Consider the following 20,889-nt stretch of genomic DNA (forward strand, 5'->3'; position numbering starts at 1 on the left):
GTGCTTCCAATCTTGAAGCAAGGATGCAACAGGAATATTTCCTTTCTCTCAGAGTATTTAAAATTTCCAACTGTGCAATAGGAATGGGAGGAACCTCTTAGTCTCCTCAACAAATCCATGTCTACAGCTTCCATTACATTTCAGTCAAACTCGGTGACTTTGGTTCTATCTTCTGTCTTTGTCTGGTTAAATTGACTCTTTGTGAAGAAGTCAGTCAGTGAATGTAAACTCTTGTTATGTTTAATAATGGTCTTAGATTAATGCAATCCATTACTCTTTCAATTATCTTGCAACTTAGAGCTACCGCAAAAGTTTATGCGAATTAATTTTAGGTCATGGCTGTTTTCAGCTGATACTTTGGGGTAGATAGGATGCTCTTTGAATGAAACCTTTTGTTCCTTTTCAAATACTTTTAAATTACTTATTATATAATTAATTATAAAGCAAATATTTCTTCATTAATTTGCTACTTCTGACAATTGCAAATATTTAAGCAGATTAATTTAGGCTTTTAATTTTGTTTCAGTCTATTGTTTTGACATCACTTCAGCCCTTAAAATAGAACTTAACTGATGTACAGATTTTTGTGCTAACATTTTGCACAGGAAGGAATTTCACACAATACTACCAGTAATTTCCCTGACATTATTCACAATCTGGAGCTATCGAATCCATGAGTGAAAGCTCATGTTTGCTGAGTGCAGACTACATTTTAAAGCAGATAGCATTTATTTTGTATGATTAAAAAGGCATAAAAACCCTAGTGAAACTTGCACGTATTACGTTAATGATAGCAAAAAATAGAAAAGTTCATTCTTCATTCCATTTCAGAGGTGTTCCTTTGTATGATCTCCTTTTTCCAAATAACGCAGCATACCGAATCATAATATGTCTGTAAAAAGTCAAATCCAAATTTGTTAAGGAACTGCTTGGTAGAAGTTGGATCTGCTCTAAAGCACACTAAATTTCATTCTGCTGAAGGAACGAAATATGGTTCAGGAAAAGGAGGAAAGTCATAATATGTGTCTGGCATTTCTTAACCTAATTGTACCTAATTTAATGTGAATTATACTTGATGTAATAAAGTGATAGTCAAAAGAAAAATGTTAGCAAAGAACATTGTGACTCCACATCTATAGTCAATAGAATTAATGTTAGAAATTGCAAAACTAATTAAAAGCAGGAAGGTATAATAACCCCAAGGAACTCTGATCAAATGAATGCTGAAAAAAAAGCAAACAGAAGGTAGAAAATAATATGAATAATGTCATCTCTTAATAGCCAAGTTGTATCATAGATATGCTTTGGATGACTGTAGCTACAGAAGTACGGACATTAAATGAGCTGGTAGGATTTTCTCTTTACTCTTCAGCAGCTTACAGTTAGCTCTCAGATGGCTTCTGTCTCGATTCAGTTTAATCCAATCAGCTCACCTCACTCTGTCCTATACTCACCTATAAGAATGGTTTTTTGGGTGAAAAACAGCTGCTTCTTCCTGCTGATGTTGCCATACGGAATATAGCAACAGCACTTCCTTTTACTCATCATGTGTCCATGGCTCTCAAGGTCAAAACTGCTGAAACCAAGGTAAAGGGAACTGAGTTTGTTTAGTGTTGTGTGTCACTGAATAGTATTTAGAGAATTAGACAGCTACTGTGGGGCTTGAAAGAGCTGTTGCTTTCATCCTCACCGAGTGTTCTTCAATGTTCTCTTCCTAAAAAAACAAAATTGAAAGGACACTTTGTACTATAGCGCTGGTAGTAAGTACTGTAAAGTACATCTTGTAAAAAGGATTTCAAAATATATGATGTAGTTCCATTTATGAGATATAATTCTTGGAAGGTTCTAATAAAATCCTACATTTGATGACATCAGTGATTTCCTAAGATTCTTTCTTTAAGTTGTTTTAACGTATAATAAATGACCCTGTAGTTTTTAACTTGTGGGTTTTTTTCTTTGAAATACCTGAGGATTTAGAAAGGCAAAAAGTAGTTAGAAAATAAAAAGTATTCTGAGATTCAAAAAATACACGTTTACATTTCAGTGGAAAGGTCAAATAAAATAACGAAGTAGAATATGATACAACTGGAATTTTTTCAAAAGGTTTTTGTTTTCACGTTACATGCATTTGCTCAGCTTACTCAACTGAGCAAGGCATGCTATACCTGGTGCATCACTACATCCCTAAGACAGGGACTAAGAATATTCTGGATTCAAAGAGAAAAATCCTGGGCCTTTGACGCCAATGCAAGTTTGTTGCCGAGAGGCTTGGAATTCACCTTCTGTAATTAGAGGTCAACAGGTCATCGTCTCACAGCCATCCTTCAGCTCTGTGATTTTCACTTCAGTCCTGTCTCACGACTTTTATTACAGTAGAAATCTATATCTAGATCAGATAAGCGTCAAGGAGGCAGTTGACAGAGGAGGGGCAGCAGATAAAGGATTATTACAGGAAATGTGCATCTGCTCAGAGCAATGGAATTAAAATGATTCCCACCAAAAATGTGCCAAAGATTAAACTTCCAATGTTTAGAGATACTTTGAGGAGGGATGGAGGTAGCACAGCTGCCAAACTTGCACGTGACATGGTAGTCAGTTATCTTTACAGTGACCATGGTATACACCGTGGAAAAGAATGGATCAAATGGGTTATTTGGCCAATTTTCATTTAGAATAAGACTGAAGACAGTGGAAATGGGAAAGCTGGTTTTAGCCCTCAGGCCAACCCGGCTGAAGCGATTAATTGTTCTCAGTTTTTGCTTGGCTTTGTTTTGATGTAGGGAAAGAAGAAAAGAGTAAGACTGTTCTGGACATTTACTTATTGACAGGCATCAGTTTGTATTGGCATGATGGATTTCCCTCCTATTGCATTAGAAAATAAAGCTCCTTGATCTCTCTTCTTGTAGGAGGTAGATGCACTACTCAATATTTAGCACTTTACAATATTTAGCAATATAAAAATAAGCAGTTTCTAAATTCACAGTATCCTCACTTCTGTCAATGTCGGATGGCTCCATAAATACGTTATCTACCCCACAACCATTCAAAGAACTAAGGCCAGAAGTGAATGTTAGAGATGTTTGAGTGACGCTTCATCCAGAGAGGCATCTGGTTTTGCTTTGAAGGATCTATTATTTCCAAAGGCAGTTTGTTCCATTGGCTAATTGCCTTTACAGTTAAAAATGCCCTTCACACAGCTTTCAAATTTGTCTAGCTATATCTTGCAGCTGTTTACATCTTGTGGCTTTTCTGATAGATTAAAGAGCCCTTAAGTACCTGGTATTTTCTGCCTGCGAAGGTACTTATCCATCATAATCAAATCAGCCCTCAGAGCTAAACAGATTGACCTCTTTAGGGCTGTAGTCCTAATGAAAAAAAAAAAAAACAACCAGCACCATTTCTAGCCATCAGCTCCCTTTTGTGGATCTTCTCTGCACCTACTTAATTTCTTAACTTACTTTAAAAATTGCTGGCACCAAATTGGATGCCACTTTTTCTTCCCAGTGTTGTCTTTAGAGGTAATACTTCTTCCTTATTTCTATTCATATTCTCCCTCCTTAAAACCCAGAGCCTTAAGAGCTTGTTTTGTGTCACAATATTGCAAGTGAAGCTCATAAAAACGAGCTAGTATGAACTCATGCTCATCTACAGCCCTTCTCAGAGCCACTGCCTCCTTGAATAAGGGCTCCTTATTCCTTTTGCCAACATAGAGCAAACTAAATCAAAATGGAAATTGTTCATTAGTGCTGGCTTATGTTTTACATTTTTCACTGAAATCTCACCTGCCAACTGAGTTTAATTTAAAAATGAGGAATTAAAAAAATTCTATACCTTTTAGTTTCTTTTTTCTCTTTATTAATTTTGAATCACTTGTCAAGAATGTTATCCAAATTTATCTTCAAAATCCACAGCAATGATGAGGGCACTCAATAACCACTTTTGATAAAAATTATTGAATAAAAGCAAATAAATAAAAGGAGGAAGTTTCTTTCAAACTTTGCAAAATAGAAATGTTTGTTTAAATTTTGCAGTATCTTACACATTCGGGGTTTTGTTTCATTCCTTTAGTCTTAGTTGTTCTCAATTAATCTTCCTTTTAAGTTATCAATATGCAGTTATTATTTCCCCTGCCTTGGTCCCTGTAACCAACCTACACACATGTGATTCCTTTTACCTTTCTTCAGAATTGAGTCCTATTCCTCTATTAGTCGTTACCTATTTTTCCTAAAACTCATTCCCATTGTAAATATGGTGTCACCATTCAAAGAGATAAACACTGGCTTCTTTTGCATTGATACAATGCTTCGCTATATGCAGTCCATACTCTCTGCTTGCCATTCTGATACACTGAAAAATTGCATCCAGACCCCTATAGTTCATTTATACAGGGCTACTTTTCAAGGATTTACCTCTGAATGAATACCTGTATTTGGAATATTTCATCATCTTAGTCTTCATTTTTCCGTTTTAAATTTATTTGTGATCAGCATAGACAAGAAGTCCTGTAAAACATCAAAACTTCCAAACTCACTTGCTGTCAGCTCAATTCCATTGATCTCAGGGGAAATTCAGCATGGGATCTTGTGGGGCACACAAAAATGTGCAGGCTTAGGGCCCATATTTACATGTCCAGGCATATTTACTTAATAATGGAATCACTAGAGTAATTATGTTCCTCTTAGATCATTATTGCATAATGGATCATAGTTTGGAGATCCACAGAGGTCTTACCAGAGGAGTCAGGAGTCACACATTGCTAGTTTCAAATATTTGATAGCCAAGCTGAAGAAAGGGCAAGATAATTCTTAACTCATTACATGTGTTGTACTTGGACTAAGAATTTATACAATAGTCTACTCCTACAACAGAAACTGGAATGCTTCAATAACAAAAAGCAAAATGTAGCCACAGATCCTTCCATTGTAAAGCATCACGTAGCACAACATTAAAGATGGACAATATGGAACCGGTAGCAATTCTCTCTACAGTCACCGTCTTTCTCCTGATTGCTTTCTACCTATATTTTTTTCAGAGGAAAGTAAAGAGTAGAAGATGCAGGATGGAGAGGATAGGCAGAGGAGAACACCAAACAATAAAGAAAGAGTCAGGAGTTAAAAAAAATGGCCATTGAAAGAGGAAAGATACAATGAAGTTAAGAAAGAGGAAAGGAGAAATATGACATGATAAAGCACTAGCTACAGTGAGAAAATGCAAGACAATCTGGAGTCTGTAGAAAAGAAAAACTGATTTTATTGGCCACTCTACTGACCATAGTAAACACCTTCAGTTTCATGTTCTTAAGCAAGAACATGGACACAATACTGCCAAAGCAGTTGTTTAAGTTTGATGAATAGATACGTCTAGTCCTGATGTCTCATGTTTCCTTTTAAAAAAATAAAAGCCCAAATAAACATCTGGATTGTCATTATAGCATCACAGAAAAAAAAAAAAAAAACAAACACACAAACCCAACCAGAAATTAAAGTGTTCTGCATTACCAAGACTATTATGATTACCAAAACATATTAACCTTCAGAATATAATTTTACATTATACCTGTAGGAATGAATACAAGTCCTAGGGTCTGCATAGCTCAGGAAGTCAATTTAGAAGATCAGAGATATGTGATCAGAGATATGTTCCCTTGAAAGGATCTCAATGCATTTTATGAACTTTATCGCGTGAAAGTTCACAGGTTTTTCTCTGGCTGCAGTGCTTCTGAAACTTCAGTTTAGAAATGAAGACACTGAAATGGAATGAAAGAAGTAATGATACCGAGGTATCTTAGGAAACATACGTTCTTTGTGTAAATCTGTATAATGTGTTTCTCGTTTCTTAAAGACACAGTATTTGATCATAAAATAGTGATTGTTTTATGGAATATCTTTAGGGGTATTGTTTTCCATTTGGAGTTGGGATTTATTTAGAATTAATTCACAAACAATTGAACTTTGAAAAATATTTAACAGATATGCCCCATTACTCATTTCAGTTGTCTACACCCTTACCTTTGGAAGTAAGCACTAGGGTGATGTCTTCTAGAGGCTGGGAAACTTAAATGTCGCTCCTTTACAATTTTCTACATTTTATTTGTATACAGTTTTAACATAGTCACAAGGATGGCATTTCTTTTAAGTTAAAAACTAGGCTAAAACTAGGTTAAAAACTAGTTAGGCATCTGGATGATCTTAAACTCTCAAGGTCTCCTGTGTAATAACTGTCAAGAAATGTGCTTCTCATTCACTGAACACTTATACATGCAATAAATAGTTGGTATACAATAATATATGACAAAAACAAGGAACCATGCATTATAACCACACAACAGGAGCTGAAACGTACCAAATAGACTTTAACAACTCTTATGTAATCAGCAACAGCAAAAATTCTGTCTAAATAGTTTGTTTTCTACATTTTTTTTTCCCACATTATGATTGATAGAAATCTGGAATTATTTTCCAACAATTATGTAGCTAATGTGAACGTGGCACCGGGTTTTACTGTCTTTTTCCCTTTTGCAGGTTGTTCTGGTGAACCTGTTGATATGCATGGTAGTTTTCTACACTGTGTACTATGTGGTCCTATCTGTGTGCTTCGCAGTATTCAAGTAAGATTTTCTTGGTTTTAGTCTAATATGACAGCATAGTACAACTGGATATAATGGGTAGAGCTATGACCCAGTGGAGGAAGCATCCAGACTGACATCCAGTCCCAGTTATCCTTTGAAGGCATTTTTTTAAATTCAGTTGAATTGTTGTACCTGAACCTTCATTCAAGTGCACAAATTGGCAAACGGAGACTCAAAACTAACATAAAATGTTGGTTCTAATTTACTTCCTTGCACTTGCACCATGTAAATAAATGAACATAAGAGCAAAGATGAGAGCAAAGACATTAAAAAGGAAAAGAATGATTTTATAGTCGATAAAAAAGACAAATTCTGTTCTCTTAGGAAGTGGATTAGCATGTAGAGTGCCAGACATATCTCCAATAAAAGTGGAGATCATGGACACAGTGTGCAAGGGCAAGACCACTCAATGGAATACAGACGGCTTGTAAAAGCTGAGTATTCCATTTGAAATTGTATTTAAAAACAGCAATAATGTGTCATATAATCACTAAGGCTTTATCAAAAAGCTCTGGTTAAATTTATTCTTTCTATTTCCACAGGATTAAAATGTTGGATGGTTTGGCACCTTTTGATTTTAAGACAAATCCCTCATGGATTAACCCATATTATTTAGGTAACTGAAATTTGTTTCTTTCTTTTTTCCCGGCCAAGAAATCTGGCTGTAAACTGGTCTTCCTTATGGACAGTATTTTAAAACGGGTTTAATAACACTGATTTCTGTATTTTAACTACACTGCATTTAAATGTTTATTCATCTTGCCTGCACATCTCTATTCTCATATTGCTACTTATCATTCAAGTGATTGCTAGGCTTTTCCCTGAGTTGTTCTTCTGATCTTGCATCATCTGAAGAAAAGGTGCTGCTTTGGCAGGATGCTTCGTTTTCACTGCAGAACAATTACCTATTCTCTGCAAAGTCCCTCCACAAAGTTGTTAAATTTGATTTTGTACTTCATCAAATTTCTCATGAACCATATTGGATCCAGATCTGAATAACAGGTCACATTCAACTAATGGATGTCTGGCTTTGGTATGCCCGAATACAGCGTGCAGTAAAACTTCAGGGTTTGATTGTAGCTCAATCCCTAAACGTATCTTTATATATCCTAATACAAATTTTTGCATTTTTGTCTGAAGCTCTCAAAACATACTCTTTTTCCTAAACCATCATTCCTACATGCACACATGAAATTTTACCAGCTTCATAATCTGTTTTACAAAGGCAAACCACATAATCTGTCAGTAAAGTAAGTAAAGCTCAAAAGTAAACTGGTTAGTTCATCAGGTTAAAAAGAGTAATAAAAATGCATGGACACTTGTACAGTGTCAATACTGATTTCAGATTAAAAAAGAGCATTTCAGTTGTAGCAATGGAAAAGAAAATTTAATCATATTCCACAAGAATTACTTTTCAGGACTCTGCATCTCAATATGATTTTTTGTTCCCAGAACTATATCAGCTAGTTTGATGCAACACGTTTATATGCCAAAGACAGCAACTCTATCATGCAACTGGTTTGTAGCCCACCTTCCTTTCCATCCACCCGATGAAATAACATGGCATAGCAAAATGTACCAAGGATCTTTTTAAAGTCTGTGGGCACAGAGACAGAACAAAGGTCTCTGAATGTTGTTGCAAATGAGAATTAGTTTACTCGAGAGTCACACTCATGCCTGTTAAAAAACAGAATTACGTCTTTGAAAGATAACCTCAAAATAAAAATGGAAGTCAGCTCAGAACTGAGGTAACATGACTAGCCCAGTGTTGTAAAAAAGTTCACAGACCATCTGTCTACACTAAGCATACTTTTTAAATTATAAAATTATTGGCATAATTTAGAGGGATACTATCATAATGAAATATAATAAATTAAAAATGCTAAAATGCTTTGCCAAACATTGAATTTTTTTGAAGTGCTATTTTCCACTTTCCTAACTACATGTGATTTTTCCAGTTATATTTTTCTTATTTTTTACATTTTTTCAAGCTGCTGGATGAAAGATCTATATTACAATCGGAAATTATTGACCCTATAAAGAAAAGAATAAAATTGAAAGGCACAAAATTCTGCCAAATATATAAATTAAATACAGTGAAAAAATGATGACGGACTCTCTCTACTCTCAGCTACAGTTATCTTAGATATTACGTTACTGTACTCAGAAAGAAGAAGAAAATGCATTTAGATGGAAAATTATATGACTTACAAATGCACTGTTGCGCATTTGTACGCACAAATACAACGCCTGTTGTATGGTAACTCAGGACTACAGCTAGAAGAGACGCCAGGCGTTTTCCATTCAGCCCCTGCTGTCCCAGGTAGCCACTCAGCATAAAGTCAAACCTTGACCTAAAAGTGATTATTTTTGATCCCGTTACCCGTAATAGCAAGCAACCAAGCTGACAGCTAAGCATTGCTGTGTTGAAGAATACATCACACCAAATGCCGCGATGAGGTTCCTCACCCTTCTTCCCGGGGTAGCTGCTCGGTGCCTTCCAGACTGCGTTCCTGCCCACGGGGGAGGCACGGCTTGCCTGTGCCATTGCTTTTTGCTCTTGCAGAGCTGCGCCCCACCTCAGGGGAGGTGGTCAGCATGGGCTGGTGGCACAGCGTGGCTCGGCGTGCTCCAGAGAGAGCACCAGGGAAGAGAAACGCACTGTTTCATCACTGAGAGAAGGAATTTTCTTGACCAGACAACTTAAATAGTCTCTTTTAGCAGCGTAGTTTAGTTATTATCACTTTGCTGGTAATCCCCATTCCTGGTTTAACACAACACAGAGCTAGCTGCTGAATGTCAGGCAGGGTGACCCTTGCTATCAGCGCTGAGAAAAGCCAGGCTCCTGGTTGTCCGTACCATGAGATCCATACGGATGGATGGCTTCTGCTCACCTTGTAGGCTCTCTGCTCTATCTCCCCTTGCACGTCTTGTCTTTAAATTGTTCTGATATGTATACATATATACACACATCTCAGAGATATACAGACACATATAAATATATATCGACATACATATTTTCATATATGTATATATCTGATGCAATGAAGTGCACAGGGAGAAAGCTATGAAGCTTCTTACTAAACATAACCCCTTAACCACACAATTCTGTTTTGGATGGGAAAAATTTGATCAGTGTCAGTACCAACCAAATCTATTTGGCGCCATATGCAAAGAGTGTGAATGGTCCCTAAGTAAAATTTCCACATCATTTCTCCTCCAGGCTATATGAACTGGCCACTATCCTGTTAATTCTCATATTTTTCCATAAAATATGTAACATTTTAAAGTCCATAGGCAGATCAGGACAACCCATGCAGATGTCTGTAGCAAAATTAGAAATTAACTTTACAATGAAAAGATTAGTATAATATTTGATCTTGTAAAACACAATTTTCATAACTACCTCTGACATTTTAACTGTCGATTGCTATCATTTTGAATATAAGAAAAATGCCTTTAAAAACTGTGTTTCGTGTAAGTATCCTATTTTCATTTACAGTTCTTGTGATATCATTGGAAATAACTTTCTTCACTTGTGGTCTGCTGTTTGCCCTGGTTGTGGAAGAATGGGTTTGGGATTATGCTGTAACAGTTACTATTATTCATATTGTCATAACTTCAGTCGGTAAGTAGCTTTACTGCTAAATATATGCATAGTATCACAAACTGAAGGCTCAATCAACTACGAGTCATCTACTGTATCACTGGACTAACTTTATAATTTTTTTCTTGAAGCTAAATAAATACATATATCTAATTTCCATCCATTTGACCTATGCACATATTTAAATACTGCTATTTAAAACTCAATTCTGGTTGTGTTGCAGAATTTTAAAACACTATTTTCTTAAAAAAAAAATCAGAGTTTCAGCTCATAATCTAACAGATCCAGCCTAGATACAATTTCAGCATCTGGGAGGTGTTTTTTTTTCTGTAAATCAAGAAATTACTAGTTGTCCATGTCCTGACACTTTAAGATCTCCTGATTAACACTTCAGCCCCAGTTCAGGGTAAAAATGAGGCTTGCTTCAGCAAATTCAATTCAAAGTTTTTAAATTAGATCATTTGAACTAAATCTCATAAAGGAAAATAAAGCATTTTACCGTTGAGGCGTCTTTTTTTTCCCCTGAAACTCTTCCCCTCAAAGGAAAGAAAAGGAAAAGAATTGGCTGCTGTAAATGAGACTCATCATCACTTTTTGCCAGCACCTGGTAACCTGCTCCCTCTTCTCATGCTATTTAGCAGAATGCTGCTATGGCTGATTAGGAAATATATTTTAACTCCATCCTTGCCAGAGCTCATCTGGGGATGCTTTTCTCCTATAACAATGAGCTTAGTTTTTTTATTCTAGAATTTAGAAATACGAAAGATATCACTGACAAATTAGGACTCCCTCCCTACTACATAATAATTCATCTTCCATTTTCCAATGCTTTGTCCATTTGTCTTTTAGCACTTTATACAGACAGGGACTCCCCAGTTCCCATGACAAGTTAAGCCAGAGACCAACAGAGACTTCATCTTAAAAAATTAAGCATAATTTCTCATCTACTGAATTTTATTTCCTGGAATTTAAAGTGCTGTTATACCTTATGAATAACTTTTGCGTTTAAATCAAGAAAACTGCTCTGTATGTAATTTATACGGGAAGGTATCTTCTATCATTATATTAGATGATGCATTTTGATGTCCGAACCACCCCAGATTTGCTATTGTTTCCTTCTGATGGCCAACCAAAGCTCTGCTGGCTGGCTCTGACCTGCCAGCATATGCAGCGTGCCTCCCAGATCACTTTACTACCGCTTCACTCCTGTCAGCCTTTTTTTGGCGGTGGGCAATATTGGGTCATATAATGTCCCTGCAGTTGATAATACAGCGGAGATGTGGGTCAGCTTGCGTGAGGCAAGGGCAAGTGCCTGGCACAGGCGAGAGGGTGCTGTGCGATCGTGCTAACTTGCAGCGTGCAGACCCAGCCTCTTTCACGCGCTGCATCACCCATTAAACTGAAAATATCAGGCAGCTTCATTTATTTGGATTTCAGCAATATGTAGGCACTCTACCAGGGGATCGGTGTCTCAGTTGTGCTAAACCACGTACAGGTAAGCAATAAAAAAGGCATTTCTTCCCAAGAGAGCCTGAAAACTCCTTTTAGCACACACTTACTGGGTTTAAGACTCGCCTTCCAGTGGGATCGCTCACCAGGCTAAGCTTAATGGTATGGCCATTTAAATGATCAGGACCTAAATATGCATTTGCAATTTCAATAAACGTAAAGTATATAATTTATGAAACATATCTAAGCAGACCTTAGGTAACATAATATAATGTTTGCGTTCTTATAACCCTTTAAAAATTTACATTTCTCCTTTTCTTCTCCTTGCAGTTATGTCTGAATTCCCCCTGATGTTACACTGGTGGCTGGCATTAGGTATACTTGCATTCTATAAAGTTTAAATTGTCACACTCTGTGTAGAAGATTAGTATTTACAGTGTGAATTGTTTCGATTAAATATATGTTGTCTTACTAATTTGAGAATTGTCAACATTTAAAGACAAAATATATGCTTTTTATTTGTACTTCTTTTAATGACACAGACAAGTAACTCTGGGCTAACATTTGCCTTGCCTTAAAAAATCTTCTGCTTTAAGACGAGAATGTGCTCAGTTTATATAAATCTTGTTAACAGTACATACGCTCACGTTCCTGAAATAAACCATGATTAAGTCCTGACTAATCAAACCATCTCACTTAATTCAGGTGTCAAAAAGACAGTTGTCCAAACTAGCCTTCCTTGGTATCCTTTATAATCAATGGAAAGAAACAGGCACATTCAGACGCGATTTTTATAAACACTACGCACAGGTACTTTTGATAGATGAGATAAATCCCAGTCATCACATTTCCTTAGAGTGAATGGCAAACCTACATTTCTGAGTGTTTAATTTTCTGTAAAATTAAAAGCATAGCTTTGTGCTAGATTACATTATCTTGAAAAATAGTTAAGAGAAAAGGACTGGCTTCTGTTCTTTCTTATATGATGGATAACAAGGATCGACAGCTGCAGTAAATTCCTAAATGATGGGGACAGGCAAATAAATTCCCTGTCCTGCAACTGGTTTTCCATCAGCTGCTGCTGGGACTGCTATCCTTGTAGGTGGTTAAAGCCTTAGGCAAAATGTGAAGTAGACACACCTTTTTTAAAAAAATTGAAGATAAAAAGAATGTCTGTTTAAAGTTTTATCATAATGTTTGTATTCCACTATAAAAATTAATATAAAACAGACATATATTTTCTTTCAGGATCTGGAGTCATTTCAATGATTTGTGGAGGACAGATTTTGGCATACTGCTTGTTCAAAGACAACTTCATTTACCCTGTTCTAGATGATTTTTGAAAAGGAAAACTATAATTTGCTTTTATATTTATATGAATTCCATGGTTTTGTTAACAATGGAATTAAAATGAAGTTAGCAACTGTCTAATTGTAAGGCTAATATTTAGCTTACCAGACCTCTTGTATCTTACATTTGTTTGCAATATCGATGTCATAGCTTTCAGCTGTTGTATGTAATCACTTTTAGGTTTTGTATGTACATTTTCCATTAAACAAATAACTAGATTTACTGCCTCTTTTTAAAAACAAACAAACCATAAGAAGGATAAGAGCAATGACGCAACACTCTTCCAAAATCCTACAAGGAAAAGGAAAAAAACAGGTTTGAATTTAATGTTTTCAGGGTGCCTGTTATCTATTGTATTTTATGAAATGCTGACTCTAATTTAGCCTGGAGTCTGATCTCTCAGAAGCGCTGCAAAACTCTAAAGTCACCCTATCTGGCATTAATCACTGTAGGCTTAAAGCAGTCTTTACTGGTAAACCCCTGGCATAGAAGAATCTGCAAACAGCACATAGCTCTGCATCTCTCCCCATCTTAAAGCTCTCACCTAGAAGCTGCCCAAGACAACAGCAGGCAGAGGTACAGTCCCCAGTGTTTGGTTGACCCCCTCGCTTCCAGGGATGCTACAGACCAATGTTTTCTACAACTAGCTTCAGGCTATTCTCTCTTTCGCTAATGATCCGTTTATGGTCTGGCTGTGCTGGAACCAGGAAAGGCAAATGCTACCGACAGCCACTTTTTTACATATCCCTTTCTCTCTCCCCCAGCTATGTGCGGCCAATGCCAAAATGCGAGTCTATGGGTAGTGGTAATTAAAAAACAACAAACAGACCACGGTAGTGGCTTCAAGTAACTCTTTATCTCTTTAACCATATAAAGTTGTAACAGCAAAATTGCTAGAAGGCATCTTCGACGTAAATATGACACTCGTGATTGGATTTCAACTGCAGTTTGCTTAGAAGAATGAGACTGGATTGCTGTTTGCACAGGAGTGCTAAATGTTGCATTTGCCTTAATCTTCCTCAACAGATAATGCCTCTGAAGAATCCGTCCCCTGCTGATCTAATCAAACATCTTAACATTTATTCCAAGTTTTACAATTTTCAATTAAGTTTCAATACTGAAAGTACACATACGGTGAGAAGCACAAAAGGCTCCCAAAAGAATGAGCTTGTCTCTCATGAATGACAGATATGTAAGTAACTTCAGAGACAAACCAGGTATAGAAATCCATAGCATTGAATAGACATAGACTTTACAAGTTGTTCAGCATAATATGCTGCGTACTGAAGTCAGCAGAGCTAATTCTGGAGAATGAATTAGTGGTCCTGCACTGATCGCTGGTCTGAACCATGGGCCATCTTTAGTTTGATGGATTTGTATCTCCATAAACAGTAGTGTGCAGGTAACCGACTGGTAGTATCTCCATGAACGTTAGTGTGCAGATAACCGACTGGTATTATGTGTTTGAAAACCATTTGCACATTTCTTCCAAATTTGTTTCAGTTCAGAACTATAAAAACGGATGTGAAGGAAGTACCATCTAATGTAAATTCATACCTCTGTCCTCATCCCTAAGCAGTTTGTGTGTGTAGGTAGTGTGCCATGTGGCAGAACATGAGTGGATTAGATATAAAGTTAATCCACGGGCGGAACAAGTTTCTATTTTCAACCTGACAGGATTTTCCTCTACGCATGTCAGCCCAGCTGCAGCTTGTAGTAGCTCTGTTGCCCAGTCTTGACATTTCTTTGTTTTCTATTTAAAATCTTAAATCACCAGCAAGAGACACCTTCAGAACACTATGAAGAGTTCTTTAGTCCCCAGGTTTCTCCAAAGCACTTACAACTAGGCCAGTGCTAGAAAAACAATCACAGCAAGAATTCTATCGAGGATTAAAAGCCTTAGTCCAGCTATTAAAGAATCATTAGCTTTCTGCATTACTTTCAGATATGGAATAGTGAGACAATTTCAACATTATTTTTTTCATCTTTTCCATCACTTTTATGTTGAGCAGCAATGATAAATATTGCACATAATGTTTAAAATGTAGACAAAGCTTATATTATACAAATAAAGATTCATCATGTAAGCAATATGAGCTATAACTGTGTGGGCAGTACCTGGTTAGAAGACTTCAGAGATAAGACCTAATACTGTGTGATTTCTATCTGATACACCAAACTGGTACTTTTGAATATGACAAACCTGGATGTTTCTGGAACAATAATAAAGTGACTCAGTTGAGCAATTTGTGTGTGCCTAATTGATAACAGTCAAGACACGGGTGGGAAAGAATTGCTGCTGGAGGAAAAGAAGGGCGTTGTGTATGTTTCACAACAGACCTGCCAAAGACTACAAGAAAAGACCACTTACAGAAAGCAGAAGGAAAACAGCAAAAATAGCAACAGGGACATGTGTTTGAAAAAAAAAGGCACAATTGAAAGCAAGAAACGAGAAGACAGAAACGGGCAAGATCAGTGAAAGAAGAAAAAAATCTGCAGAGGAAACTTGTAGCACTGGAGCCTCACGACATGAGACTTGTATGCTGTTTGTATGCCACAATCTGTTCTGCTGCTGCTGTATACGTGACTCTAGGAAAGGTGGTCCCCACATCCACAGCTCCTGTCCCGGGATTTTCAGAATTCTTTGCTCTCTGACTCAGCCAGGCATAGGAATATTGTATGATTTAGTTGGTATGGCATAAAGTTATTTAACCCCCTGTGATACGGTCTAGTAGTCATGAGTTTGTACAGGTATCAGTGGGAGTGTAGACGGTCTAGAAAACATTACGAGCAGATGGAGACTTTATCCACTTCCAGGCAGAGTTTGCAGGGAAGAAGGTTAATAGTTGGAAACATTAGGTACAGAAATCAATGGAACATTACACAAATGCCATACCTTAATAATACCACACTTAGAGTCATTTTAAGATTTTTTTCAGAGGCAAGAAACTCCTTTTCATCATTTCCCACCACCTACCGAGAGAGATTATAGTTGTCCTCAATTCAGCCCTCTCTCTAAATGGCTCTGCATTCATTCTTGTTCCAAATGGTAAAGTTTATTACTTGTAACAAAGAACGTGAGTGAAATGCATTTTTTTGGAGACTCTAAGCATGTATTCCTGGGTTAATAGTACTGCCTTCAACGTAATGTCAAAGTGTAAACCAATTCAAAAAGTTGTTCTGGGACCAGCTAACTAACTCAAATGTGTAAAAACAGCCAAATATAAAACTACAGAGTAGTTTGATACACAATGTAATAATTTTTAGTTGGCGTTGTCATAAAAATATAGATTTAAATACTTAACCTCGTGAAGTAAAGAGCTAGTTACTCAAACTAAGCCTGTCATTTTTCCACCTCTGTAAATTGCCTGATCAACATTTCCAGCAATGGGTAGATGAATCACCTGACTGCAGGCTCCTATGTCGGATATTCGTGCAGAGGATTCCTATGGCCCATAGAGTCTTGGCTGGAAATACCCATTGTGACCGAGTGAGCTTTGTTAAACTGAGAAAAGATGTGAAAGCTTTACACATTCTTCATTCCATCATTGGGAATGTATGTATGCATAAAGTTAGATCCTTGTTAATCTCCACAGGTATTTAAAGCTTTATTTAAATATTTTTTGTATCTTCCAAATGTGACTTACTGAGAATATTTATTTCTTGGCTTAAGATCCTGTGTAATGATCCATCTGCTCAGTAATGGCTAATACTCTAATCTCTCCTTTTTGTGAGCTAATCACAGCCCCAGACAGCATGCACTCTCTTATTAGATGTCAGAGAGGATAAAGGTCTTAGGAATGGTTATAAAATTTGATGATGTAATTAATACCTTTTATTATTGGCTTTAAACCTTTTAGAGAGAAGCCATGATTTTAAGACGCAGACCCACGTCCCAGCCTCTCCTTTGCTCAGGAAGAATGATATGAATCCTTTTAGAGTGGTGAATCCCTCTTCAGCCGCACCAGGGTAACTATGCCTGTGTTGTATGGCAGGCACAGTCCGCGATGGACATACATCCTGTTCCATCCATTCTCCAGTTCAGGCCACCAAGCAAATACCTTGCAGTGGTCTCCCAGTCATACACTCAGGTTTCCTCTGCAAAGAAGGGTAAAAGAAAGGAAAGGTGTGCTCAGATGCCATCCTGACATGCAGATGTAGTGTGGCATTGGCTTGGACCGGGGATCTGGAAAGCAACATGACGACAGCAACAATGGACTACCGAAACCTGAGGAAAGGCCTTGGCCCCAATCTTTTAAGGTTACCTATCCCTAGAAAACAGTTGCAATGGAATATGGGGATGTTAGTTGAAACTGGAGCCTGTAAGAAATACGCAAAGGTACTTTCAGTCTCCTGCTGTCATCCTCCTAAATCAAAGATAGTCACAGCCTGGCCACTACTGTCCTGTATTTTCCAATGAACATAAACCCTAATATGAGATTATTTGCTATGGATTTGGAAAGTAATCTGTAAACAAAGGGTCTGCTCCTCCTTCCAACAGCAAAGATCCTGTTATCTCTATTGGAGCAATACTCTACCAAAGAATCACTTATATGTACCCAGACCTTCTCTCAGAGTGATCTTGTCACCAGATTTTCTGCAGTGTTTAATCAAAACATGGGTGATGGCAAAATGCTCAAACAGATTAAGAATTCCCAATTTCCTAGCAGTCTTCAGACACCTTTGCACTGAAATTGCATCTACATCAGTAGCTTTCAAAATACACTGAAAAGGTGCTTTGATTCACTTCAAAAACCTTGATGGGGGTCCATACAAAGATGTACCTTTAAAAAGGACAAAAAAGATCAATGTGTTTGATATCTCATATGGTACTAACTGAAATTTTTTTTCGATATTAGCCAAATTACATGAGCAAATTCAGCAGCAAATCATATTTACATTTATTTGAATTTAGTATTTAAAATTAATCTAAATTCTAAGGAATTGTTTTAACCCTACTTCACTGGAAAATTATAGCGAATCCTAGGAAAGTGGGGAGTATTCCTTAGTATACTCCCAGGAGAGAGAAGGGCAGGCAGTGAGTGGTAAAGGTGGAGGGAAGAAGGTGTTTCAAGAATGTAGCTGCTTCATTACCCAGGGAGACTGAAAGAGAACTTACGGGATATGAACCAACTTACCTAGCTGGGAGCAATTTTCCATTCTAATGGGAGATGTGCCGGTAACTAGATCCTGACAAAATTTTTCAGTACACCATTTATACACAAAAATTCATTCTAAGACAGCCAAAACCACGTGTCAACACAGTTAATTGAGTTTTCTTTTGAAAAAGAAAAAAGGTGAAGAGTGTCGATGGCCATTCATTTCAGTCCCATTAGATCTCAGTTGTTCTGGTCAGACTTGCAACGGTACCAACATGAAGAGAACAAGAAGGCTGCAACGACAGTGGATACATTGAGATCTAAAGTAGTAAACTCTCGAGACTGAATTAATCAGTCAATTATTTGCTGTACCGTATTTTCCAGCAGCTTTTTAAGCATGCACCACTTGCTTTAGGAATAAATTTTATTTCCTGAACATTTGCCACTGAAACATTTAAAGAAAGATGCAAGTTGCCATTGAAAAGCAACTACTGTTTTCCATTGTCAGGAAAAGAAACATCAGGTCTCCAGGTTTTGAGCAAATAAAATCAGTTCTGATTAAAAACAAAGTTGCATTAAACTGAAATCTTCTTACAAAAATCTGCTTGGACCAGAAGGCATTTTTATTGAAAAAAATATTTTTTCCCAGATGATAATGTTTCATACCTTATTTGTTGTATGTATTTTTAGAATGTGTTATGTATCACTAGATAACATTTGCAGACTGTTCCAGTTGCCGAGGTAACTATGTTATTTTAATGATCAGCAGAGAGGATCATTATGTAAAACATTATGTTAATTTCAAATGTGGAAAATTGATGTCTTGCTGTTACCTTGAAGCTGCACCTTTTTTTTTTTTCCCTGGAAAGTGCCTTTTTCCATGAAAATTAATGGTATGGCTAAGTGCTTGAGTATCCTTTTCATACTGATTCAGGTTGGCTTTGGAGGCAAATAAGGCAAAAATGACACCTGACAATCAACTAACGGCAGATGAAAAAATTTCAAAGCACCATAGTTTGTACAGAAATAGTATAGGAAAATTTGTTCCATATATTCTTAACACACAGGCAACTGGTGGGAATTTTAGGGAGGCGCATATTTATATTATTTCATTTTTAAATTTTAAATATATTATTGCTTAGTTAAGGAAAGCAAATTATAAAGCACATATAAGTATTCTTTATAATTAAGTATGCGTAAGTATTGTCCACGATACAGACCACTGATCAAGACATTAAAGAACTGACATTTAACTTTTGCTGCTTTTATTAGATTATATATCTACTAGATTACTAGACTATACCAGCAGTACAAATGCTGTGCATTTATGGTTTTATTGCAGTCATAAGTGCTCTGAGGCTGCAGTGAGAACCTTGCTGATGTTAGTAGTTCACGGTGCGCTTCTGTTCTCAAACCTGCTTTCTCCATCAAAAAAAAAATCTGTACATTTCAAAATTAGCAAAACCAAGTCTCTCACAAATTCTAGGGCTCATAATTGCAACAGCTGCTATGGAACACCAGCCTCACAAATGCAGATCGTCTCAGGTTACCAAATGCAACTCAGTTTTGTCACCAGAATCTTCTTTTGCCTCTTCTATGGAGTTCTGCCTACAGATTGTGTTAAATTATGAACGCTTAATTCTCTAGGTGGAACTGGATGCTTTTATGTATTAGAACATGATATGCTCAAGACATCTGAGAGCTCCTATATTCTCCTGACACTTCATCGTAATCACCTGATCCATTTTAGAGTCAGTGAACTCTTCTGACAATACTCAAAGTGCATTTTGATGAAGACTATATTTATACGGACTCTAACTTTTCACTCCACGGAGCTTACTCGAACCCTTTGCCAAGGATTTCCTCTGCAGTCAAAGCTCTGACTTCAAAAGGCAGTAGCTCTTTCTCAAATTCTTTACCCATAATCACACCTATTACACTGGTCGTCTTCTATTTCAACCTCACTACCCCGACTTTTCTGACATGCTGAGGTTTGCTGTTTTGTATGCATCCCAGCAAGGACTACAAGCTGAAAATACAAGAATGTGAAAAAAACAGAATTGTATTAAAGCAATTAGATACTGTAAAAAGAACATACGATGATACAGCTGGGAACAAGCCATCTATTAACTAATAGGATTAGAACTTAATTTCCCCTTTCCAACAGCTTATGCCTCGCTTGTCCACTTTGTGCGACCAAATACCTTATCCTGAAAAGCTTTGCTTTCATCCTTAGCATGGTGAAAATAACGGGCTAGATTTTCAGTCCTTGGAAAGATTTAAAACTTTCTGATGGGTAGCTTTCTGCTAGAAAATGCCGATTACACAAAATCTAAAGTTTCAAGGAAAGATTTTCTTTTTGTAGAAATTTGTTGACAGAATATAATCAAAACACATATGTTATCCTGTTGACTACTGAATTACATGAGAACACAATGTAAAAAAATTAAAGTCAAACAATGGAATAATGCGAAGAAATACTGAAACAAAATTCCTAAAGTCTATGCTTTATTTCAAACATTTTGATAGGTCCTTTTAGAAATTGTAAACCAGACTTTTCAGAATTTTTGTTTCATGGAAAGTTTAAATTCTTGAAGGGAAAAAAAAATTGAATATGTCAGATCAATTTTTAGTCTAGTAAGACAATTCATTTTTTGGGGGAACAAGCACTTTGAATTATAACAGTATTGTTAGATTGCAGCTACTTCAGATTTTTTCATCTTTTTGCAAACAAATAAATGATATTAATAAATACA

At 36.7% G+C, this 20,889-nt stretch overlaps 1 protein-coding gene across 1 annotated transcript; it reads left to right on the top strand.

Moving 5' to 3' along the window:
* Positions 1-1,554: 1,554 nt before the first annotated feature.
* Positions 1,555-13,027, top strand: TMEM244 (transmembrane protein 244; the record flags this gene model as incomplete). The annotated part of the gene is made up of 6 exons (XM_082481348.1): positions 1,555-1,587; positions 6,522-6,607; positions 7,171-7,244; positions 10,131-10,256; positions 12,015-12,059; positions 12,933-13,027. 6 exons carry the CDS (start codon positions 1,555-1,557, stop codon positions 13,025-13,027), a joined length of 459 nt encoding a protein of 152 aa, XP_082337474.1.
* Between the last annotated feature and the right edge of the window lie 7,862 nt (positions 13,028-20,889).

Source organism: Vanellus vanellus (genome assembly GCF_965231255.1).
Source record: "Vanellus vanellus genome assembly, chromosome: 3".
Lineage (NCBI taxonomy): Eukaryota > Metazoa > Chordata > Aves > Charadriiformes > Charadriidae > Vanellus > Vanellus vanellus.